At 47.7% G+C, this 24,027-nt stretch overlaps 1 protein-coding gene across 1 annotated transcript in view; it reads right to left on the reverse strand.

Annotated features, from left to right (window-relative positions):
• Igf2r (insulin like growth factor 2 receptor) overlaps positions 1-24,027 on the reverse strand; it is an 89,509-nt gene that overhangs the window by 59,709 nt on the left and 5,773 nt on the right. The window contains exon 2 of the mRNA XM_085833096.1: positions 7,086-7,225. Coding sequence (XP_085689222.1) covers positions 7,086-7,225 — 140 coding nt within the window. The remainder of the gene's footprint in view (positions 1-7,085; positions 7,226-24,027) is intronic.

Consider the following 24,027-nt stretch of genomic DNA (forward strand, 5'->3'; position numbering starts at 1 on the left):
CCATAATAACTGTTATTCAAGTCTGCTTGAAATATCTGGTCTCTCTGGTGTTCCTCTAAATCTTTCCAACCTGCTCAGCAGGCAATTTATAGAAACACTTCCAGGACTGTAAGGCCATCAAAAAAAAAAAAAAAAAAGGCTCCAGGCTGGAGCAAGAGGAGGAGCCTGGTGAGGTTGGGCTGAGCAGAGGGGGGGCGGAACTTAATAATCTCCACCCCCTGCCGAGGCTTCAACATTATATCTATCCCTCCTTGCTCTAGCGGGCAGCAAGAAGCACAGCACCGCCAGTTACCACGCAGACATCCTGGAGAACTGAGGTAAGCTAGGGTTCCCCGCGTGAAGCGCGGCAATGCGAGGGGAGGATTCTGCATATGAGGGTAGGATTCCGTTGCCAGGGGAGGATTCCACGCATTATAGGAGGATTCCGCAAAGGAAGGGCTCCACAGGAGGGGAAGGCTCTACGCGAGGTGAGGGTTCCTCTGATCCGGCAGCTCGAGGGCTCCGGCCAAGAGTTCCAGGCCGCTCAAAGGTTCCCCTACGCGAGATTCAGCGCTAGGGTGAAGATTTCTGGGCTACAAGAAAACTCAGCACTAGGGTGCCCCACTGCTCACCAGGGATCTGAACTACACGAGGGCCGATAGGGCCGGTAGAAAGCCGAAAGCCGCGCTGCCGCCATGCCGCGTCAGCAAGAGGAGAAGGGAGGGGGGTGTCCAGCGCGGGCCGACTGCTGCACTGGGGGGGCGGGGGGGGGGGGGTTAACGGGCGATCCAGAGCACGAGGGCACCACGCTGCGCAAGGGGAGCGGGGGTTCGTGCTAGGGCACCACGCTGCTGGAGAGTTGGGGGGAGGGGAGATCGGAGGATTTCTACACGTTCCGATCAGCGGTTTGCAGGGCAGGGGGAAGGTTCGGTGGGTTCCGCGGCACTGTGCGAGCCAGGGTGCCGCGTGTGCGCTGCCCACCGGTTCAGAGGATTTTAGCGCGACTCCAGTTGTGCTGCGATTCTGGTTGTGCCGAGTTGCGCGAGAGGCTAAGGGTGCAAAGCTGCACAAGGGGAGGATTCGGAGGGTTTAGTGGGTTCCGCGGCACTGCACCGCAGCACTGCCCGAGGGTTCGGAGGATTTTAGCGCAATTCCGGTTGTGCCGTGATCCTGGTTGTGCTGAGTTGCGGTGAGGGGAAGGGAAGGGAAAGCTCAGAGGGTTCCGAGTTATCCTGAGGGTGCGAAGCTGCACAAGGGCAGGGTTCCGAGGGTTCCGCGGCATTGCGCGAGCCCAGGTGCCGCGCTGCCCAAGGGTTCGGAGGATTTTAGTGCGATTCCCGTAGGGCCGTGATTCTGGTTGTGCCAAGTTGCGCGAGGGGTGGGGAAGAGACAGCTCGGAGGATTCCGAGGTATCCTGAGGGTGCAAACTGCACAAGGGGAGAATTCGAAGGGTTCTGTGATCAGGGCCAACACTCAAAAGTGCCATGTTGCAGGAGGGATGCACTCAAAAGTGCCACGTTGCAAGAAAGGCAAGCTCAAAAGTGCCGCTTTGCAGGAGAGGAGGGAAGGGCAAGGTTTGGCGCTATCCTGGCTATGCATGAGGGTGCCAAAATCCTGCGCAAGATTAGGGTTCCTCATTGGCCATGCAAATCAAGGTGCCCCACTAGAAGACAAGACTATCCACGCTGTGCTTAGGGGCACATGAAGGTGCCACATTCTGTACAAGGAGAGAGTTCAAAGGGTTGGACCCTCAGAGGGCATCAGGTTTCATGATATGTTGCCTAGTTGTGCTAGGGTTCAGCACAAATCTGGGCAAGGGACTGTACGTTGTATTCGATGCAATCAAGTTGGCCATTGTGCTAAGGAGTGCCTTTAACCCAAGGCTTGTCTGAGCTGCAGACAATGGGGCTAATGGAAGATGGGCCATCTGTCCGGTCATATCCGTACCCTCGACCTCTCAGTGACATTCTATACCTGGGCCCACCTATTCCCTCTAGTCTGGTCCCATTTTCAGAACCTGGGGAGACCCTTCTGACTTTGTCACCAGGACCAATTATTATCCTCATGCCTACCACCCATGTGGTACCCCACTCACTATGGCCAAACAGCTCTTTTAACAACCCACCAGTTCTCATCACAACACTCCTATTCTCAGTTACTAAAAAGCCTAGTAGTTCTTATCACTCGGTCCAAAACCCTGGAAAAATTAATCAGGCCATTGTTCCCACCTCCCCTGTTGTACCGGCTGGTACACCTTGGTATCACCTTGACACAAGCTAGAGTTACTAGAGAAGGAGGAGACTCAATTGAGGAAACACCTCCATGAAATCCAGCTGTAAGGCCGCATTTTCTCAATTAGTAACCAATAAGGAAGGGCCCAGCCCTTGTGGGTGGTGCCATCTCTGGGTTGGTTGGTGGTCCTGGGTTCTATAAGATAGGAAGCTGAGCAAGACATGGGTAGCAAGCCAGTAAGCAGCATCCCTACCACCACCAAGGCCTCTGCATCAGCTCCTGCCTCCAGGTTCCTAGCCTGCTTGAACTATGATGTGGAAATAAGCCAAATAAGCCCTTTTCTCCCCAACTTGCTTTTTGGTCACAGTGATTCATCACAGCAAGAGAAACCTGGAGTAAGACACCATCCTACCCTACTCACCTCTCCCTGAGATCCAAATAGAGTGTGTCTCGGATCCATCCCACTCCTCTCTAAAACATAAATGGCAGGCCCCTACCACCACAAAATGAAATGTAAAAACCCTGTCTACCTTTCCAGGCTCAAGAAGGTTCCCCCAGTTTCACTCCATACCTCTAAGCCCTACCTTTAAGCTCATAATATACAGACTTCCCAGTTCCTATCAATCGCTGAGGAATAATCACCAACTTCTTTCTTTGCTCCCTTTCCTGAGTACATTCCAAGTTCTGCTTTTCCTGGATACAGTACAGAAAGACCTATAACTGGCCCTGGGCCCAGTACAAACCATCCCAGCTTTTCCAAAACCCCTTGACATCCCCTTCACTCTGGTCAGATGAGCATATCATCGGCAACACTGTACAGCCTAAGTTTATCTGGCTCTCAGGCCCAGGTCCCTCCCCAACGCCTGAAACCCCCCTGTTGACATTCCTGTCTGGAGCCTTCTTCCACTTCTACCCTCCTGTGACTGAATAATTACCAAATTAATTTGGACAGCCTTATTCTCCTATGGGCCACCCACTTCCTGGATCCCAACCAATTATTCCCTCAACAAGAGCCCTGCAATTTTTCATTCCAGTGGTATTGGAACTGGGGCCAACACCTCTCCTGGGCCACAATATGACAACCAACAGTCCCTTGAAAACATAAGGGTGGATGGGGAGACACCTACTAGTCCTTCCTCAAATACTGTTGTGTTGATTTTGCTAGCCCAGGAGTACAGGCAGAGGCACCTACAAAGGGGCAAGCAGTTGAGTTCCATACAGGAAGGGGGTAACATAAGGATGACATAATTTGGGAGTTGCCCAGGAAAAATCCTCCACGTGGGGTACCTACAACTTCAAATATCTACAGATATCTACAGATATCTTGTCTGTCCATAACAGTCAGAGAAAGAGAAACTTCAAGCTATTCCCTGTCCATCTGGGAAAGTCCTAGCAGGGGCATCAGCTACGAGCACACCAGTGACAGGGCTCCAACAGGTATAAGACAGACAACTGACCAGTTAGACTAGGAAGACCTGACCCCACTATAGCAGTGTGGTCACCTCACAAAATCCAATACACGCCCTGGTTACAGCGGTCCTCCAGAAGAGTGGGCACTAGATGTAACAGCTGCTGGAAGAGCAGCATCTGTGCCTTCCTAGGGAAGACTGCTGCTCCACAGGACCATCCAGCCCAGCAGGGGAAAGGCTAAACAATTACTAAGAGAAAGAGAGTAGAAAACACTTGAGATACCTGGACTATTTGGGGACCATGTGGCAGGCCAAATGTTCACTTTTACAGCTTTACTGTTTGGTCCTCCTTTTCAGCTGTCTAACCAAGTTCCTCCAACAAGCTCCAAGTTTTTATTGCCAAGACAGTCACAGACTCTTCATGGCCAAAGGGTACCGGTCCTTATACAACCAAAAGGTCAATGTGCCTCCACCACCTCTGAGACCATCACAGCCAACCTCTAGATTCTAAGGCCTAGGAGACAGTAGTCTCCCAGAGACTTTTTCCCTTTGCTCCTGAGCCAGGGTGCTGGGTAATAAACACCATCAGGGCATGAGGAATTGAGTCAGGCTGTACTGGGAGAGAACCCAGCCTCACCTATCCCTCCACCTGCAAAAAACAAAAAACAACCAATATGCTGGGTATAGAAAACACAACTCACCCTACTCCCAGTTAAACCACAAAAACAGCTGTAACTTCCTGATAGCTCTGTGTTCGAGCGGTGTGTGTATGTGGTGTGCATATTTCCCTCAGCCCCTCAAAAGGCAGCTAAGCTTCATTCTGTTTCAATGAGCAGTCTCGGTCTCTCAAGATGGAGTCTGAGTATTCTTCCCTCAATTCTTACAATGCCCACCAAGATGTCCTAGAGCATACTTACCTTAAACTAAAAAACAATATTTGTATTTTGCTAATTAAAACAATGAATCCTATAGAGACTCCAGAGTCACTACAGGACCCATTTTCACTTCTAATCACTTAAAGTTTAGGTCAGATGGTTTATGGAGCACAAACTACACAGAGGGAGCCATGCAGTCAGTAAGTAAATCTGGGTTCTGGACATCCATTGTCCCTTCTTCATTCTGTCAGGTAGATACAGTTACACACGTTCTGATAGTATCCATAACAGCTCTGATCAGATGTGTGCGCCTCTTAAAGACTCGTGTGCTGCCCACAGCTCAGCCTCATCTCTCTCAGATCCTAAAATGGGCCTTCCTAGGCTCCTAAAGCTCAATAAATAATATGGCATGCCCTACCCAACTCCACCCCAGCATGAACTGTGGTGCTTTGCCAACAGGGACAACTGCAGTCATGAATTCCTGGAAAGAATCTCTCCCCATAAACTGATCTACTAATAAAAATACTAATAAAAAACGTGTATGACTATGGACAGTATGCAAGGATGCCTATCCAACAGCCAAATTATAATTTCTTTTGGGGGCTATCTTTAGCCTCAGCACCACACACACACACACACACACACACACACACACACACCACCACCACCACCACCACCACCAAAAAAAAAAAAAAAAAAAAAAAAAAAAAAAATTCCTTGCCCAGCTCTGCAGCAGCCCTAACCTTTGGAAGTCAATCAGGTGACATCTGAAGCAGGCCTGCTGCTGCACCCTGCCTCTCTCTGCGCTCACCATGCTTTTTGTCTCGATTGCCTTGATTTACTGTTTCCACATGGGAACATGCTGCCCGAGGTTAGCATAGGCACTGTCAACTCACATTTGGCTCCATAATAAACTGTCTCTTAATCCCTCTGAGGTAAGAGGTGTTTTTTTCTATCCAAACTGTGAAATCACAAATGTGATTTAAATGTGAACCATTTACTAATGTACTACTGAAGACTAAAGTCACAGCACAATTACTGTAAACATGGGTTTGTCTATTTTTCTCTGCCTATTTTTGATCTGCCTTTTAATATAATTACTGAAAAACTAGTCCATTTTTAGCAAACTTAATTTTTAGATATTGATAAATGGCCACTATTGATATTTTAAATGCTCCTATTTTTAATGACAAAAAGATGATTACAATCAAATTTAAAGTAGTAATAACTTGGACCATCCCCCTTTAAAAGAAACATTTTTAAAAATGGCAGAGAATGCAGTTATCAACAGGAGAAAGAGCTGACAACTATCTCTCAGGAAGTTTTGATGGTGTAGGCCAAGAATAAAATGAGCCTGGACTACTGGACCATCACCCTAACTCATAACCTACTATGGCTGCCTTCAGCTCTTTCCCAGATTAATCTGTTAATTATGCTCAAATCTCACTATTCCCACTCCCTGGGCAAAACTGACCACAGATAGCCAAGACCCAGTGTCCTCTCTTCCTGAGCACATCTGCTTTGACCCATCTCAGTGGAACCTGTTCCACACCAAGAGGTCCTGACCCTCAAAAAGTCTACTCTAATGACTGAACCAAGGAAACAAGAAAGGAAGGGCTTGAGTCCAACAACTGTCCTTTACTGTGAGGCCACAACACCATCGCTTCCATCCACCAAGAGGTACAAGGAAATGGAGGTGAAGGGGGAGGACAATTTAAGGCAATTTAGGGCTGGAAAAATGGATGGCTCAGTGACTAAGATCACTTGTTCTCGGAGAGGACTGGAGTTCAGTTGTCAGAACCCACAAGCCAGTCCCAAGGAGTCAATGCCTTCTTCTGAATTCCAAGGGCACTAGGTACACACGTGGTACACAGGCATACATGAAAGCAAACACTCATACATATAAAATAAGAAATTTAAGGAAAAAGGTGAGAAGGAAGAGCCATACGGGTAGAAAACATCTTTCCATATTCAATATACACCCTATAATCCTTCCTAAGTATTGTCTGCATGCCACGCACTGCATGGAAATAGCCTTGTTATCTCATACTGGATAGTCAAAGTGAAAAATCAAGTTAAAGTTATAAATTTTTTTCCAGTTTGTGTGTCACCTGCATGTGGTAGCCAGTAGAAAACAGGCCAAAGTGAGCCATCCAACATGGGTGCTGGATAAAAACCTCAGGTCCTCTGGAACAATAACGTTCTTAACCACTGAGCATCAAGCCTGCCCTAAACAGTCTCTTACCATTTTTAACTATTATAAAAGTCACCTGGGTATGGGAGAGGTAGGACGCTTTCAGCGAAAGCATAGCCTGCTTTTTTTTTTTTTTTTAAGGTATTCTAATGCCTAGGAGCTGGAGAGGTGGCACAGCACTTGATCCTCTTTCCAGCACCCAGGCCTGGGGATTCACAACCACCTGGCAGCCCCAGCTCCATCTGACCCCAGCAGACTCCTGAACTCACAAGGCAAATAGCCAGAATGCTCTTTTAGGAAATGTCTACTAGACACTGCATTGATTACTATATCATAACCATGCAGCTGTGTACACAGCTGTACCGCAGGGCATGCTCACAGGACAGCTTTACTTACCCACTGAGCGACAGTTCTCTGTCTTTAGGTCACACATACAGATAGCACTTGTCGGCCCACAGCTGGAAATACCCACATTTCCACAGAGGTTGATCTTATAAACTGCACTGTTTTTGGAGTCAACAGCTTCCCATGTGTAACTAGAAAGAAACAAAGTAGGCAAACTTGTCATTGTTATTGATCTGACAATAATTACCTTCTCTCTAGTCTGGCATTCTAGCCATATTTGCTTTGACTACTACAAATAAGAAGTTACTCCCATTAACCACAGATACCAAGTCAAATGCGGCAAAACCTTTTGGAGAGCAGTCCAAGCTGGCTAGGAAGCCCTCAGACCACACAGCCCCACGTTTGTTCTAAGAACATCAACTCCATTAAGCAGATACTAGGATACACTGTGTGTGAAGTGGGACTGGTCCAGTCACCCCAGAGTGCTGAAGACCCAAATGACTATTATTTTAGTTTGCTTTGAATTATCATTATTTTATGTGTATGGACGTTTTGCCAACATGTCTATTGTGCGCCACCTATGTATAATACCCAAGGAGTCCAGAAGGTGTCAGTCCCTCTGGAACTGGAGCTACAGGCGTTTGTGAGGTTCCAAGGAGTGCTAGGAATCAAACCTAAGTCTCCTAAAACAACAGCCAGGGAAACTGCTGAGCCACCTCTCCAGTCCCTCCACGAGACTGTTCTTAACTCTCAAGCTTTTTAACCTCTTTGAGACAGGTGAAAGGTCTGATGCCCCTGCCCCCACCTCCTGAATGCTGCGATTACAGACTTACAGCACCACATCTAGACTTAAGAGGTCTGAGGACCACTCACAGGCTTAGTTGAACATTAGAGGAACACTCTACCAACTGGGCTTCCTCCCCAGCCTGGGGTTCCTTTGTTTTTGAAAACTAGCTGTAATGTGTAATCAGGCCTGCTTCTGGTATAGACTACAGTCCTGACATGACAGCCATGCTAAGAACTGCCATCTGCCTCACGATGAGGTAAGATCTACTGCAGGCTGCCTCACTACAGAGCTCAGCCAAAGGCACTCTAAGAGCTATCAATATCAATCAGTGAGGTGTGTTCCTTCTGCCCCAAGTAAATTATTCTCAGTCCTCTACTCTTCCTGGGATTTGTTTCCTCAGCAAGAGTGAAAGGAGAAAAGGACGAGAGTAGGTACAAAGTTTCTTGAAAGGCTAAATCAGGTTTGCTGGGATAAGCTTACCCAGAAGTAGGGAAGTGAGCCAGCTCCCACCCATTCCCAGTGGACCACATTTGGCTCTTTTAAGTATGGCCTCACAGAAGTTCCCAAAGCTACCAGGCACTGCCGTGTCTGTCCCCCACCCTCCCCACCACCCCCACCCCCGCCCCGCCCCGCCCCAACAGCTGTTAGACAACTCACTTAACCTTAGGTCTGGAGTCCAATCAGACCTCCACCCCTCCCCCATCCCACCCCAAAGCATCCCTATCCAAGCATCTGGCAGGACCAGGGAATTTGTGGCCACTAAGATACTACAAACCTGAAAAACTGGTTACTTAAGTGCTGGGCCTGGGGTGATGTCAGGCTTTAAAGCAGGAACTACTCAACTCTGACAGACTGATTACCTCCAGAGCCAGGACAATTATGCCAGAGGAAAGAAATCTCAAGCAATCTAGCTGACCCAGAGAAAACCATCAATAAAGCCTTGTTTCTTCTTCCTTGGGGGGGGGGGGGGGGGCGCGGAGAGGGGATGCAGCAGGAAACTTAATTTGTTTCACGGTGGTATTGCTTTTATTTGGGGGGAGGCTGGAATTGTAAATGTCCTTCCGCCTGTCTCCCCACTACCAAGCGTCTATGGTACTCCTTGAGAAACGCAACAGTGTATAAAGTGTATACGATGGTAACAGTTCCCCAGCTCCCTGCTAGCCTGTTCCAGTAAGGGAAGGAAAGTAAGTGAACTCGGCACTGGACAAGCTCTGCTAGGAACTGAGCAGGCACATCACCGAAGGTAACAGACAGACCGTGTAACTATGTCAGGCTGGGAAACTTACTCTGAGCCCTGACAAACAAGCAGCAGAGCTTTAGGGGCAGGGGGGGGGGGGGGTGAGGGGGGGGGGTGAAAGGAGAGCTACTTGACCTAGGCTGCAGGACTGAGTCAGCGCAGGTGTGGAGGCCACAGAAGCCACGCATGTCCTGCAGTCTTTAAATATATTTGAAACAAATGCAGGCCTCGGCACCTTCTTTAAATGGTTAGCTAGTGATTTGTAGGCTATCAGTACTAAAAATGCTAAACTCTCATTGGGGGCCTGTGATTAAGTTTTTCCAAGCTGGCAGGCAGTTCACTGAAAACCTTAGCTTGTCATCATTACAGCTCCTCCCAGTCTGATGACTGAAGTGCCTGCCTGTACCACAGAAAAGAAGTTAGCAATGAGAACCAGGTCTAAAGAAATGCAGAGAGAAGAAAAAGGAAAAGGGTGAAATGAGCTGCACTTCTGTGCAGGAGGAAAAGCTGCTTTCTGAAGCGAATTTTTCTTCTATTTGTGTCTCATACAAAAGCAAAATGGAAGTCATGATATACATAGGGAAGACAGAGCCTATTACCTACTTTAGTTCTTGAATAGACTTTCTCTGGAACTGACTTACTGGCTCACTGGCAGCCCTCCATAGGCGCCAGCCCTCCATAGGCGCATGCACTCAGCCCCCATCAAATTCGCCCACAGTTCCCGGTGGGTGGGGGGTAGGGCACTAGCTTGGCTTAGTCACATCACTCAAGAGCAAAGAAACAGTTGCAATGTTTTCTAAACTGAAACCTGATGACCTGCAGGCTATTAACACTTGAGAAGGCCTAATTCCAGCAAACATTGCAGCTGCTTTAAAACAATCCAACATGCTTGGCTCCTGAGCACAATCAGGCAACTGAAATAATGCGTCAGGAACCTCATGGGAAAATAGTTAATTAGTTCTGCAGAATAGTGAAAGTGAGTCAACATGTAGATGCATGTGCTCTGGCGCTATTACTTTAAAACTAGTTTATAATAAGCCCAAGAGTGGTAGAAATACATGACAATTCTTTTAAAGAAATGCCATGTTTATTAAGGAGAGGGCTGCATGTTTGCAGCCAAGTGTAACTGTGCGGTGATACAGGCAGTGAAGGATGGAGGGTCAATAGTTCAGACAGCCCTGGCTACACAGTGAGGCCTAGGCCAGCCCGGACTAGGCAGGAAACCATTTCAGGCTAGGCAGAGTGGTCCATGTTTTTAATCCCGATGCTCTGGAAGCTGATAGTCTGTTGAGTTCAAAGCCGACCTGGTCTACATTCAGAGTTCTTGGACAACCAGATTATACAGTAAGACCTTGTCTCAAGAAAGAAAAGAAAAAGAAAGCAAAAATAAACAGTAGAAGTTGTCACATTTGAAATTACAAACTAGATGACTGTAAATTTCCTGGCATACAAAGGCCAAGCAGCCAAAATGGCCTGGGCTGCAATCATTCTTAAAATGATGTTTGTAAAAGGCTGAAAAATCAGTATGACCATATTAAAGAACCCCAGAGTGAGGGCATTAAAGTGTGCGGTTGCATCTTTAAGGGGCAATAAATTTTGTCTTTTAGAAAAAAAATCTCTATTTACAGCAAATATGGATAGCCAAAATTAAAATCCCATCCTGTGACAACAGTTCAGTGCTGAGCAAGAAAGGCCCCTTGGCTGAAAGGCCCCAACCCACCCTTACCCAAGTTTACACAAGTGAAGTTTTAACCTTATAACACACAAGGCTCTGAGAAAAGAGCCAGAAACCCTGCTGTGACGGCGGGCGGGCGGGCGGGCGGGAGGGTGGGCGGGCTCCACTCACACCCAAGTAGCAGGCAGACCTGCTACAGCAGAGCTACAGCACAGGAGTTAAGTCCCTCACCTGCTGCTCACAGTACTGCTTACTCTGTCACTGGCTCCTCCCTGAGTTCCATCTCATTTGAGGAACTGCCTTGGGCATTGAGGAGGTGGAGTAGGGAGAACCTGCAAGGCCCAGGGATCCCGTTGTCCCGCCATTGCGAAATTCAGTCACTCTCCTCAAATGAGAACACCCAGTTGTAGCTAGAACTGCCCTTCTGAGCACTAAGCTCTATGGAGAAGCCTTGGCACTGAACATGAGCAGTCTCAGAAGTGGCAGAGTGCACACCTCTAATCTCAGGACGCAGGACACACAGGCAAGGGCATCACTGAGAGACCAGTCAGGGCTGAAGACATCATTTCAAAAAGAAAAAAGGAACGGAAGTAAAAGGAAACTAAATCCCCAATTCCCAACTCATTGTGCACCCTTGAAAAGCCCAATTCTTGATACCATGTGCCTCAGTGGCTCCACTGAGCCACACAGTAGACGTGGGAGGGATCCTTAGCACAGGTATACGGTGTCTGTGACCTGATATAATGTCCCTCTGGAATCTAACTCCTGCCTCTAGAACCCTAGCCAGCAGGGAAACACACAGCCCATTCTCAGCTAAGGACATCGCTCAGCCGGTATTAAGGCTTACCTACCATACATGAGGCTATGCTGGTCTGAATGAAAAAAGTCCCTCATAGGCAATGTATTAGTGGTGCTCTTGGTCAGATTATGAAACAATAGGAGGTGGAGCCTTGCTGAAAGAAGCTTGTTACTGGGGGCAGACTTTGAGAATTCCCAGCCACACCCAGCTTTGGTCTTGACATTTTATCAAAGTAACTAATCCGGAAGCCCCAGGTTCCATCCCAAGGACCACATATCAACTAGGCACAGTGGTACATGTCTGTAATCCTAGCATGTGGAGGTAGATCATAGCAGCATTGCAAGCTGGAGATCATACTCGGCACAGTGGTACATGTCTGTAATCCTAGCATGTGGAGGTAGATCATCCTCGGCTATATGAGACTGTCTCAGAAATACTACAAAACAGGACGGCTCTGTGACACAGAAACTGCTTTCTTCAATTAAGTTCTTCAGTCTAACTACTGAGAGCTTTCTGGCCACAGCGACTCTGAAAATCACCTGCACTTCAGTTCCAGGGAACTACTACCTACCAGACATCGAAAGGAAGCCAGGCTAAGGCTAGAGCTACACAACAGAGGGCTGGTTTCATACTAACAGATAGGAGGTCCTCACTGGGCTATGTGTGTCTCAACACCAGGCTTCTCTCTGCACTAACCCATAAGTGACACCTACCCCAGCGACTGACTGTTCCATCTTCAACTCTTTGAATTCCTCAACTTAGGAGGCAAAGCCCCAAAGCTCAGAAAAATATGCCCTCACCCAGTGTCACCCAGCTATGAAGTGGCTAAGCCAGAACAAATCCAAGGTAGCTGAGCTGCACTGCCGGCCCAACCGTCTCATTTGGTCTACGTTTTTTAACATAGTTTAAATTTTCCAGAAAATATTTAGTTTCAATGACAGCACTGAAATGCTCTCTAAAACTTTACAGTTTAACCTTGTTACACTCACACAACACCCAAAACCATCAAGATGGCAAATGTAACATAGATACTTCAAGTTCCTGCTTTACCTCATAGCCATTGGTGCACAGTACGGGTTTATTCAGTAACACGTTCCCTTTATAGGGAAATCTGAATCATAGAAACTCGCTTTCCGGTGTAAGATGTCAAACTTCATGAGGATCTTGGGAGAAGACAACTTGTCAGAGTGGCTGAGCCCTTCAAGGAAAACCCTAGAACAATGCTGGCCCATATCACCTGGTGCTCAAGAGCAGGCTCCTTCTGTCCTGGCCTAGATGCTAAACTACAAAAGTACACACAGCTTTCAGACTCCTCCCTCTGGCCTGGCCACTGGGGTCTAAGCTGGTAGAACTCTGAGCAGAGAATGCATCCTCTTTGCTGCTCTCAAGCCCACTCAGGCCCCCTCCTTTGAAGTGATTCTATAGTTCAGCACAGTCATCAGTTTGGGAACACCAGACACAAACCAACAGGTCCAGCAGGAAATGGGAAGAGGCAGAAGTCCCACATGGCTAAGTATTTGATGAGCTATCCCTGATTTTAAAAGAAGTGTGGTAAGCCAGGCATGGTGGCGCACACCTTTAATCCAAGCACTCGGGAGGCAGAGGCAGGCGGATTTCTGAGTTCGAGGACAGCCAGGGCTACACAGAGAAACCCTGTCTCGAAAAACCAAAAAAAAAAAAAACCAAATAAAATGGGTGTGGTGGTTAAGAGCTGAGCCCACCCCTCACTAGAAAGCAGCACAGTTCAGTCTGAAGTCAACACCCCTCTTCTGACCTTGCCTACACAGTCCAAGCTACCTGGGCCTCAACAGTGGCTCTGAGGGCCCACCTTAGCCTTATTAGGTTTAAATTTCAGAATATCCTCAAAGATGCTGCCAACTTACAGACTGTTAAGCAAGGCAAAGACAGGAAGGCATTCCTGCTACTCTAGCAAGCACCACCCACAAACCCCACTTGGCGGCCAGACAGCCAAGGGCAGCAAACCCACATGGGCCTGCCCAGGATCAGGAAGGATTATAAGAGCAGCTTTGGGTACGTTCTAAAACTCTGATGGTGGGATTGTGGCAGGACACCACTGGATGCTTTGAACAAATGCCTCTAAATGGCAATGCCCTACTGAACAAGAGTGCTGTGAATGAAAATGGCCCCCATACACTCATAAGGAATGGCACTACTGGGAGGTATGTCCTTGCTGGAGGAAGTGTGTCGCAGGAGGTGGGCTTTGGGATTTCAGACGCTCAAGCCAGACCCAGCGGGCTCTCTCGCTCTTCCTGCTACCCTCAGACTCAGATGAAGCTCTCAGCTCCTACCTTTGTAAGAATTGCCATGTGTCTCTTCACAGCAAGGAAACCCTAAGACACAGACATAACCTTAAGGAATTTTGTTTTTAAAAAAATTTTAAATTTTTTTGTGAGATTTATGAGGCCAGTTACAGTGAGTGTGTCTTATCATCCCAGCACTACCTGGCCATGTAGCCAAGAATCTATATCCAAAAAAAACAAAACAAACAATAAACTGCATGTGGTGGAGTGTCCTAACAACTGGGCAGCTAAGGCAAGACAGCTCAGTGGGTAATGCTCTCGCTGCCAGGCCCGACAACCTGAGGCCCATCCCTGGGACCCACAAAGTGGAAAGAAACAATTTCCTCAGCATTGTCTGACCTCCACACATGTGCCATGGGAAACAGATATCACATACACAACACATAATAAATTGTTTTAAGGAATTTTTTTTGTTTGGTTTGGTTTTTCGAGACAGGGTTTCTCTGTACAGCCCTGGCTGTCCTAGAACTCACTCTGTAGACCAGGCTGGCCTCGAACTCAGAAATCCTCCTGCCTCTGCATCCCAAGTGCTGGGGTTAAAGGTATGCACCATGTTTTAAGTATATTTTAAAATTACAAAACTACACACACATACTTCTTAAAAAAAAAAAAAAATCCCCAGAACCCACCTAAAGCCAAAAGTCTGTCAGCTCAGCACCCCTTTAAGAGATTGAGGCCTGGTGTGCACAGAGAGAAACACAAGGACCTGGTATCACAGCTATAGTTAAGGCAAAGACTGACAGCAGAGGTTCTCTCCTGACCTTTCCATTTGCATGTATGAATCTGTAATCTGTCTTCCTTTAAAAAAAAAAAAAAAAAAACAAGTTAGTGGTCCACACAGCAAAACACACACACAGTACAGTCACTAGCTGGGGGTGCTTTTCTGACTCCATAGTGAGCACAAATCTGACTCAACCTGAACTTCCAAATGTGATTGTGCTTCGGGCTCACACACCAGAATGCTCCAGCAGTGCATACAAGCTGTAACCTGCCTACTCTTCCTCAGCACCAGTGTTTCAGCTCATATTCAGCACAGGGGTCTCTACTGAGAGATCAGGAAGAGACAAGATAGGGTCCCTAGTGGGCCTACAGCAAGGCAGGGACGGAAAAGTGTATCTTGTGGGCTGTGTACTATAAGAACAAAATCTGGTCTGGCAGGGTGACTCACCCTGACCAGACGATGACAGTGGAGAGCACATGAGTTTGACACAGCAGGGCCCAGGATTATATAGGAAGTACTTCACTTCCTATTCTAACCAACCCACAAGACTGTGGATAAAGATCTGAAGCCTGATCACAGAGAGAAGGTGCATATGGGAGTGCAGGGCATTATTAGTCTGCCTTCCCAGAAAGCTACACAGGCTCTGAATGCAGGAATCAATTGGGTAAAAAGGGGTCTAGCCTGAACCCCTAAATCAACTGTGACACCTAAGTCCATTTTTAGAGGCTGAGAGAGACAGGGCTGGCAGGCAACCAGGGCCCAATAATGTCTTTGAGCCACATCATGAGGGAGGTATAGCAGAGGCAGGGTGAGGAAGAGGGAGCCCAGGTGCCTCTGGAAAGGCACCATGGTCACAGTATTAGAACACACAGACCTGGGCCTATTGGCAGAGTGGAATCCATATACTTCCTTGTCCACAAACCGAGCAAACCAAAAGGCCACGAATAAGGAGGAACCTAGATGAGGAACACAGCACTGTGATCTAGCACAAGGATTTAGATTGCTTAAGATCTGAATTCACAAAAAAGACAAGCCGGCTTAAGGCCTCCAAGAAAAATGCCACATGACACTGAAGGGGGTGAAGGAGAGGGAAGGGCAGACCCTTGTCCTGGGCCACACCCATCAGGATGCTGATGCATCTGGGCTCCAGCTACAACTCCAGAGGCACTGAAACATGGCACATCCATGCACACACAGTGCTAGCTTCTGCATGGCTGTGATAACATGTGAGAGACAATTTAAAAGAGAAAGGAGCTGCTTTGGCTCTTGGTTCCCTAGGTTTCAGTACATGGTCAGCTGGCCCCATTGCTATAGCCTAAGTTGAGGCCAAACATCATTGCAACAGGTATGCGATGGGTGAGGCTACTAACCTCACTGAGCCACAAAACACAGGGAATAAGGGAAAGTGGAAGGCATGGGCAGGCCTGAACAAGACAGCGCCCTGATGATCCCCTTCCTCCATCTAGGCACCACCTCAGCACTGCCGTCGTCTCCCAGACGTGCTGTAAAACTATTAATGTTTCTGTGAATAATTCCCTTATCACATCAAGGTCCTTGATAACCCAGCTACCTCACAGTGACTTCATCTGTCACTAGAGACCAAAAACATAAAGCTTTGCAGGGGAGAGAGAGGGGACACACTTCATACCTAAACCACCCCCACCCATGTCCCCACCCCTGCCCCCAACCCCACCCCATCCTCCCACACACACACACACACACACACCCCATCTGAAGTGGGAGGGGGGAGATGACACACAACACAACCAAGGACTACACAACAGCAGACCACAAAGACAGACAGCTTCTTCCTGGTTGTCTCCTCTGGACAGGCCAGCAGCTGAGCCTCCCCAACACTAAACTATCCAAATGTAACCACTAACAGCTGCCACCACAAACAGTGGCCAGGTAAAGCTGCACTGCGGTTACTCAGGAGCCAGAACTCTCATAAACAAACAGCTACCAGGAATCTCCCAGAATGTGGCTTTGCTGTCCACTGCTCAGACTGCAGACCTACTCCGCGTGAGTTTCCCTGTGTCTGCGTAAATTGGTGCATTTATCTAAAACTAAGGTTAATTTCTCATCCTAAACAGTAATGGTCTGGATGCTCTCTTGCTTTATTCTTAACTTCAAGAAAGAAAGAGGGCTGCATTAAAGTTCAACGGTTGGCCATTTCCCTCAATGTATGTCGGCCTAAGTTCATTTTTAGTACCAAAAAAAAACAAAAAAAAAAAAAACAAAGCTGTGTGCTGGAACACAGTGCACAGAATCCTAGCTCCACAGAAGAGCTATGAGAGTGCATGAGCGCCATGCCAGAGGCCCTGGGTTCAATAATGCCCAGCACAGTATAAACCAGGAGCAGTGATATGAAGCCAGAACCAGGTGGGGACAAAAGAGCCAAATGTTAAGGGTCACCCTTGACCACTAGGTTCAATGCCGACCTGAGCAACAGAAGACTGTCCCAAAGAAGGACAGGGAGAAGCCAGTGTGTGGCACAGGCTCTGCTGTGCGGACGCAGGAAGGCAATGCTAGCACAGGACCCACTCAAAATCTCTCCTTGCTAGCAAGGACCCAATTCTTTGGGGACCCAAAGTCCTGCCTTTATGGCCCTGAACACAGGGAGGGCTGGCATTTTAACTGCTGAACAGTCAGCTCAGCTTGTTGGTCTGTGATGTTAATAAGGTTATCAGAGGCTACACATGCTATTTCTTCACAAAAACCAAGTAGGTAGACCAGGACTTGTACTTGCAATCCCAGGTTGGTAGCCTGTGGCAGAAGGACTACTTGAGTTCAAGGCCAACCTGGACCACCATATGACATGTCTAAAGAGTCCTGCTAGCAAATACTGGGATCGTGCCAGGGGCTCAGCAAGAAACTCCACTGGGCAAAGAGAACCTCCCAAAGCCCAGTCCATGGAGCACAGCTGCGCCTCCCTTAGAAACAATGACACACCTGGGGCACGCCGTGCATGGCTTCTGAACATAGTCACTTAGTCCTCACTGTCTGTCAAGGAGCACACCAACCTCCCCGTTTGGGAGACTTGAAACTAGAGCGTGGGTGTAACTTGGCAGGCAGTCCCAGATCACCAAGTGACCAACCACAGCAGGAAGAGCCTTGCCATGCCCTCTGCTCCCAGCATGGACCACTTCCCACTGCATTCTGGCAGCAGAACTGTCACCAACTTCAGTACCTGAATGATAAGAAGCCCTCTGCACAAAAGCAAAGAAATCAGAACTTTCAGGCATTTTTTATTTTGTCCTTTCTCAGTCTCCTTTAAGTTCAGGCTCATCCACTTGCCTCAGCTGCCAAATGATTATCGGTATGAGCCATTGTGCCTCATTCCAATTTGGAGCTGATTTCCAATAGCTCTAAAGTCAATATGGTCACATCTGGGATCCAGCCCCAGCTAACTCTTGACATCTCTCCTGTCCCGTCCAGTCCCATCCCATCCCGTCCTGCCCTGCCCCGCCCCGTCCTGCCCCGCCCCGTCCCTGTCCACGCCCCCTCCAACCACATTGACCCTTTGGTCTCAAAGAGGCACACTTAGATCCTGCAAAGACCCTTCCCCATTACATACAGTAACACACATACCCCTCATTTCCTTCCAGGCCCCCTTTAGATTAGCACCTTACAGAAGAGCCTAGGCATGGTGAGCCCTTTTGGACCCACACCCTTGTTTATTCCCAAAAGCTCCTCAATCCTCTCTCTCATTATTAAGGGATGCCAAGCCTCATGACACCACTGGCTCACAACGCTTCCTCTAAAAGACCAGATACAGGAACAGATGGTGGCTTTCACTTGGGAGTAGAGAGTAGCGCGTGTGAGCTGGCCAGGTGACAGGAGGGAGCCGGAGGAGCAGTGATGACTCAGTGGGCACTGCCCTTGTCACTTCTAAGAAGCCCTCTTCTGGGTCATTTCTGGTTTGCTGGCTGTTCTATTTGCAGGCCAGGCGGAGGAGTAGGGAGTTTTTCCACACTAAACATCTGCTTTAAAATGTGTAGCTGACAGCCAGGCCTGTTAGCATAGACTGGTAAAACCAATTGCAATGGAGGCTAAGTCAGGAAGATCACAAGCTCAAGAGTTGTCTTAGGTAACTCAGGGAGACCCTATCTCAAAGTTTTCAATAAATACATACATACATACATATGTAAAGATTGGAGATACAGCTCATAGGCAGAGTGCTTGCTACCTATATACCAAGGCCCTAACTTCAACCCCTGGTATTGCCCAAAAGGAGAAGGGAAGAGCTGGAATTAGAACAATCTTACATTTGGTCAAAGCTCAGTGGCCATGTGGCAGCTCTGTGGCAGCACAAACCTAAAGGCTCAACCTAAAAGACCACCTTTGAAACTTACCTCACAGGCCACTCTTCACTGGTCACATCTGTTTTTAAAATGTACAGCTGCTAGCCAGGCCTGTTAGCACATTGCTTGGTGTCTCCGACACTTAAGACACAGCTACAATCAATCAGTAGTCACAAATGCCTGCAGGAATCAGTAAGGCCCCAGGGAACTTGCCCTCCAGCACTAACAGAGCAAGGGAAAACTCCTGCTAAAGGTCAGTGGCTGATCTGATGTTTCACACCCGAGGGAACAGGACAACGGGATTTTCCTCCACTATGACGACTGTGTGTGTAGCAGTGGGTCTGTCAGAGTCCAAAATAGGACATGACACAATCTTTGGCACCTCAAAATCTTGTCAGCAATAGCCAACTTCCAGTTTTAGAGCAAGGTGAAGTGACCAAACATTTTCCCACTAACCTCTTGGGGCTATATCTACAGCAGACACTCCCAACCTCTAGGGAGCCAGAGAGCAGGAGCCACTGGTGGGTACTGAGGTCAGCCAGGCCTTGCTGCCTCCACTATACACAAACAACACAGGGCTTGGTGGCTCATGCCTTTAGTTCCAGCCCTTGGGAGACAGAGGCAGGTTACCCTGATCTCTAGACACATATGCATGCACACACACACACACACACACACACACACACCAACACACACACACACACACACCACTGCCTCTTTCTATATCCAGGAAATAAAATAAAGCAAAAATGGGCGGGACCCAGCCCAACAGGGGGCACCGGCACTGGCACCTGCCCACACCCCACACCTATTGTACCCACAAGTTCTGGTGCTAGGAAAAAGTCTTGCAATCTGCTAGCTCAGTATCTCAGAACTGAGTGTGAGGGGGGACTAGTGACCCACAAGCCCACAGCTTCAAATACTTTCAGAAAGTAGAACCCTTTCTTAAACCTCATATGAGCAAGCACTCAATCACTGAGGCAGAAACTCTTGAGGTGCTAAGGGGTGATAAAAAGACAGTGACTTCCAACAGTGGCATCCAGTGGAGCATGGTGGTACTCCTGTACTCCCCACATTCTCAGCACTCAGGACACTAAGACAGGAGGATCACAAGTCTGGGGCCACAGAAAGCCAGTCTCAAAAAGTAAGTAAGGCAGCTGTGGGGGGGAGGGACAAAGACCCAAAGGTGATCTGACACCAGCTTCGTCATCCAGCTGTCTCAGATAGGACTTACACGGCCTGCCAACAGGCAGCACACAATGCTCTGCCAACTATCAAGAGGAGCCAACAGCTGCCTCCTGGCAGGAGCAGCACTACTAGGTGGGTGACCCACAGGAGAATAAGAAAAGACCAGTCTCTGGCATGTTCCACCCATTCCTCATCTCCCCCAAGACAATTTATAGCCAAGTTCCAACAAATGTTCCCAGCCCTGCCCTGAGCAGCTGCAAGGACGACAGATGTCCAAAATGAGCACAATCAAGAGCCGCCAGTTGAGGGCAACATGAACACAAGACAACAACCAACAGAAATGGGCCCAAGATAAAAAATAAGAGTTGGGCAAGCCAGGCATGGTACTGCTTGATTGTAATCCCAGCATCCGGGGGCTGAAGTAGAACAATCGTGAGTTCAAGCACAGCATTGGCTATGTAGTGAAACCATATCTCAAAAAAAAAAAAACCAAAAACCAAAAAACAAATAGCTGAGCGGTCCTGGGGATGGTGGGGGTTGGGGGGAGAAGCAGGCAGATTTCTGTGAGTCTGAAGCCAGCCTGGTGATCAAAGTTCCAGGACAGCTAGGGAAACACAGAGAAACCCTTTTTTTCCTACAAAGAAAAACAAAACAAAACAAAAACAAACAAACAAAACAAAACAACCACAAAGCTGTGGGTCTCTATCAAGGGAAGCTGAAAAGCCCATAGGCACACCCCATCCCAACCCAGAGCCATGAATAAAAAGTAAACAAGACAAAACTCAAGTGGGACAGGAATAACTCAGGGCAGAGGCAGCTGGGCAGCACAATTAATAACTCTGACCCAAATAGAGACCATTTCTTCCAAACATACATGGCTCTTCCAACTGACTAGGTGGCAGGCCACAAGGGAAATTCCATTTACTGGCCACAGTGGAAAAGATAAATAAACCCCCTAAAAGTCATTTATTGCTTTATCAGCACATTTTGCCATAAAGAAATGACTGAAGCAGGCCATATTGTGGCTCCCAGTTCTTGGAAGGTCTGAGGTCAGGGTGACACAGGCGATTGTAGTTTTCAGTGCATGTAGTGTCACTCGTCAAGGTATGGGAATATGCATGTGCCCGTGTGGCGTGTGGTCCCCCTCCTCCTATAAAGTCTCTGGGACTCGGTCACAGGCCCCACCCTAAAGTACCACATAACCCAAATCCCCTCCCAAGAGGCCTCACCTCTCCACACCAATGTGGGATTAAATGTCTACCTGTTAATTCCTCATGACAGAGATTTAAATGTCAACAATGAAGCTTTGGGGACCCCAGCCTATATCTAAAGCACAGCTCCTGGAGGACTATACATCTCAGTAGGTCCAGGAAGGTTAAAACTAGAAAATGGAAACGGAGAGTTTAAAGACTGTCAGACTGCTATGGCGCTCAGGGGAAGACATATGGCTTTAACTGGTTTTTACATTTTACTATTTTTCATGTGGATGTGTTCATGCCTGAGTGTCTATGTATGTACAGGTACCACCCAGAATCCTCTGGGCCTGGAATTATATATCCATGGGTTGACTTTGCCTGTTGTGAATACTGGGCACCAAGCCCACATCCTCTGCACCAGTAGCAGGCACTCTTAAGTAGCTCTTTTTCCAGAATCCAAAGACATGCCTTGATATAATGTAAATTAATTTTAAAGATTTAAGCTTTCAATTAAACTAAACACAGGAAACTTAGAAGTCAGCAAGTGAGTATTAATAAACTAGAATAAAGGTGTCAACAATATATGAATCAGAATGCTAGTGCTTCTGAATTGGCTAAAATGTAAACAAGCCTTTGATAAAGATGCCCACAAGTTAATATCAAGAAATTTTTAGGGGCTGAAAGATGGCTCAGCAGTTAAGAACATTGTCTTACTATTGTTTTATTGCTGTGAAGAGACACCGTGAATAGCAACTCTTAGAGGAAAACGTTTAATTGAGGCTGGCTTACTTACAGTTCAGAGGATTAGTCCAGGATTGTCACAATGGGAAACACAGTAGCAGGCAGGCAGGCAGGCAGGCAGATGTGGTGCTGGAGAGGTAGCTCAGAGTCTGACATTTGATCAGAAAGCAACAGATAGAAAAGAGACACACTAGGCCTGGCTTGAGCTTCTAAGACCTCAAAGCCCAAGCCCAGCGACACAGTTCCTCAGTGACACCAACCACACCCACTCCAACAAGGCCACGCCCATGAGCCATTTTCATTCACACCACCAAGGGTCTAAAGGACCCCTGGCTCTATCACCAGCACACATGGTGGCTCACAACTGCTTGTAACTCCAATCCCAGGGGATCCAACACCCTCTTCTGAGGCCTACAAAGACATGGCGCATAGACACAAATACAGGCAAGATACCTATACACATTAAAAATATTAACATAAGGAAAACAAACAAACAAACAAAAGAAAAAGAAAGCCAGGCGTGATGGCAAAAACCGTTGAAGATGGCAGATCTCAAGTTGGCCAGCCCGGGCTAGACAGCAGTCTCTATCTCTAATTAATGTAAGTTTTAAAGACATTTTGAGGATGGATGGGAAGATGCCTTTGCCAGTCAAAGCACTTGGAACATAAGTTGGACCTCCAGAGCCCATGTTTTTTGTTTTGTTTTGTTTTTAAGATTTATTTATTTATTATATGTAAATACACTGTAGCTGTCTTCAGACACTCCAGAAGAGGGAGTCGGATCTCATTACGGATGGTTGTGAGCCACCATGTGGTTGCTGGGATTTGAACTCCGGACCTTCGGAAGAGCAGTTGGGTGCCCTTACCCACTGAGCCATCTCACCAGCCCCTGAAGCCCATGTTAAAAAGGCACAGCACACACTTACAATCTCACAAATGGGAAAGCCTGGGAGTGAGAAGGCAGGGAGGTCCCTGGAAGCTCAAAGGCCAGCCAGCCTGAGTAAGGCGTCAAGTGCTTGTGACTCCAGATACTAAGACAGGGACCCCAAGGTAAAGCCTTGCTACTCTGCACAGGGCCTCCCCCCCCCCCCCGATTTACCCCTCCTCTCCCAAAGTACCAGATTACTAGAACATTACTGCTAAGTTCTACAAAAGTGTATGGACCAGAAAACGTCTAGTTCATACAAAAATTGATCCCAATGCATTAAAAAAAAAAGGTTGGCTGATTCCACAAAACTGTCATATTCATGGTAACACAGTCAGAAAAAAAAAATTACAGCATGATACCACTTTAAAACTCAGCTGGCAGGGCTGGAGAAATGGCTCAGCAGTTAAGAGCACTGGCCACTCTTCTACAGGACCCCAGCTAAATTCCTAGCATGCACATGGCAGCTCACAACTGTCCGTAACTCCACCCTCAGATATATATGCAGGCAAAACACAGAAGATAAAAATAAATTTAAAAAAAACAAAAAACAAAAAGCCACCTCAGCATCCAGGATGGTGAATAAGATGAGAGCTGGGGGGAGATGAAGCTTCTCTGTCCCCTCACAGATCCGAGAGGTAAACAATAAGGAAATCTGTGTCCTTGGGGTGCCCAGTGATTCCCAAAGAGGAGAGATTTTGTCTGGTTGGAGTTTCATCTGAAATGTCTGGGGACATTTTCCTTTGTGTCACCAAGGTAAGGGCATGTGGTGAAGAGCCCTGCACCTGCTGGGTATGGGCCAGGAACATTGCCTAACACCCAACAATGCACAGGAAGGCTCCTCCAGGGATGGAATTCTGCCACAGCTATGATTTCTTAGGGTCTGTGGCTTGAATGAGGATAGCACCCAGAGGCTCCCATATTTAAACACTTGGTCCCCAGTTGATTGTGACATCTGGGGAGGCTTAGAGGATGTGGCTTTGGTAGAGGATGTATGGCAGACTTTGCTTCAGGTAAAGCTGCCACTTGCTGCCACAATGACCCAGCCAAAACACTATCGATGGTCTTGGCCATGGTGTTTCAGCACAGCAACAGAGAG

Source organism: Mus caroli, unplaced genomic scaffold (assembly GCF_978045245.1).
Source record: "Mus caroli unplaced genomic scaffold, Mus_caroli_1 scaffold_18, whole genome shotgun sequence".
NCBI lineage: Eukaryota > Metazoa > Chordata > Mammalia > Rodentia > Muridae > Mus > Mus caroli.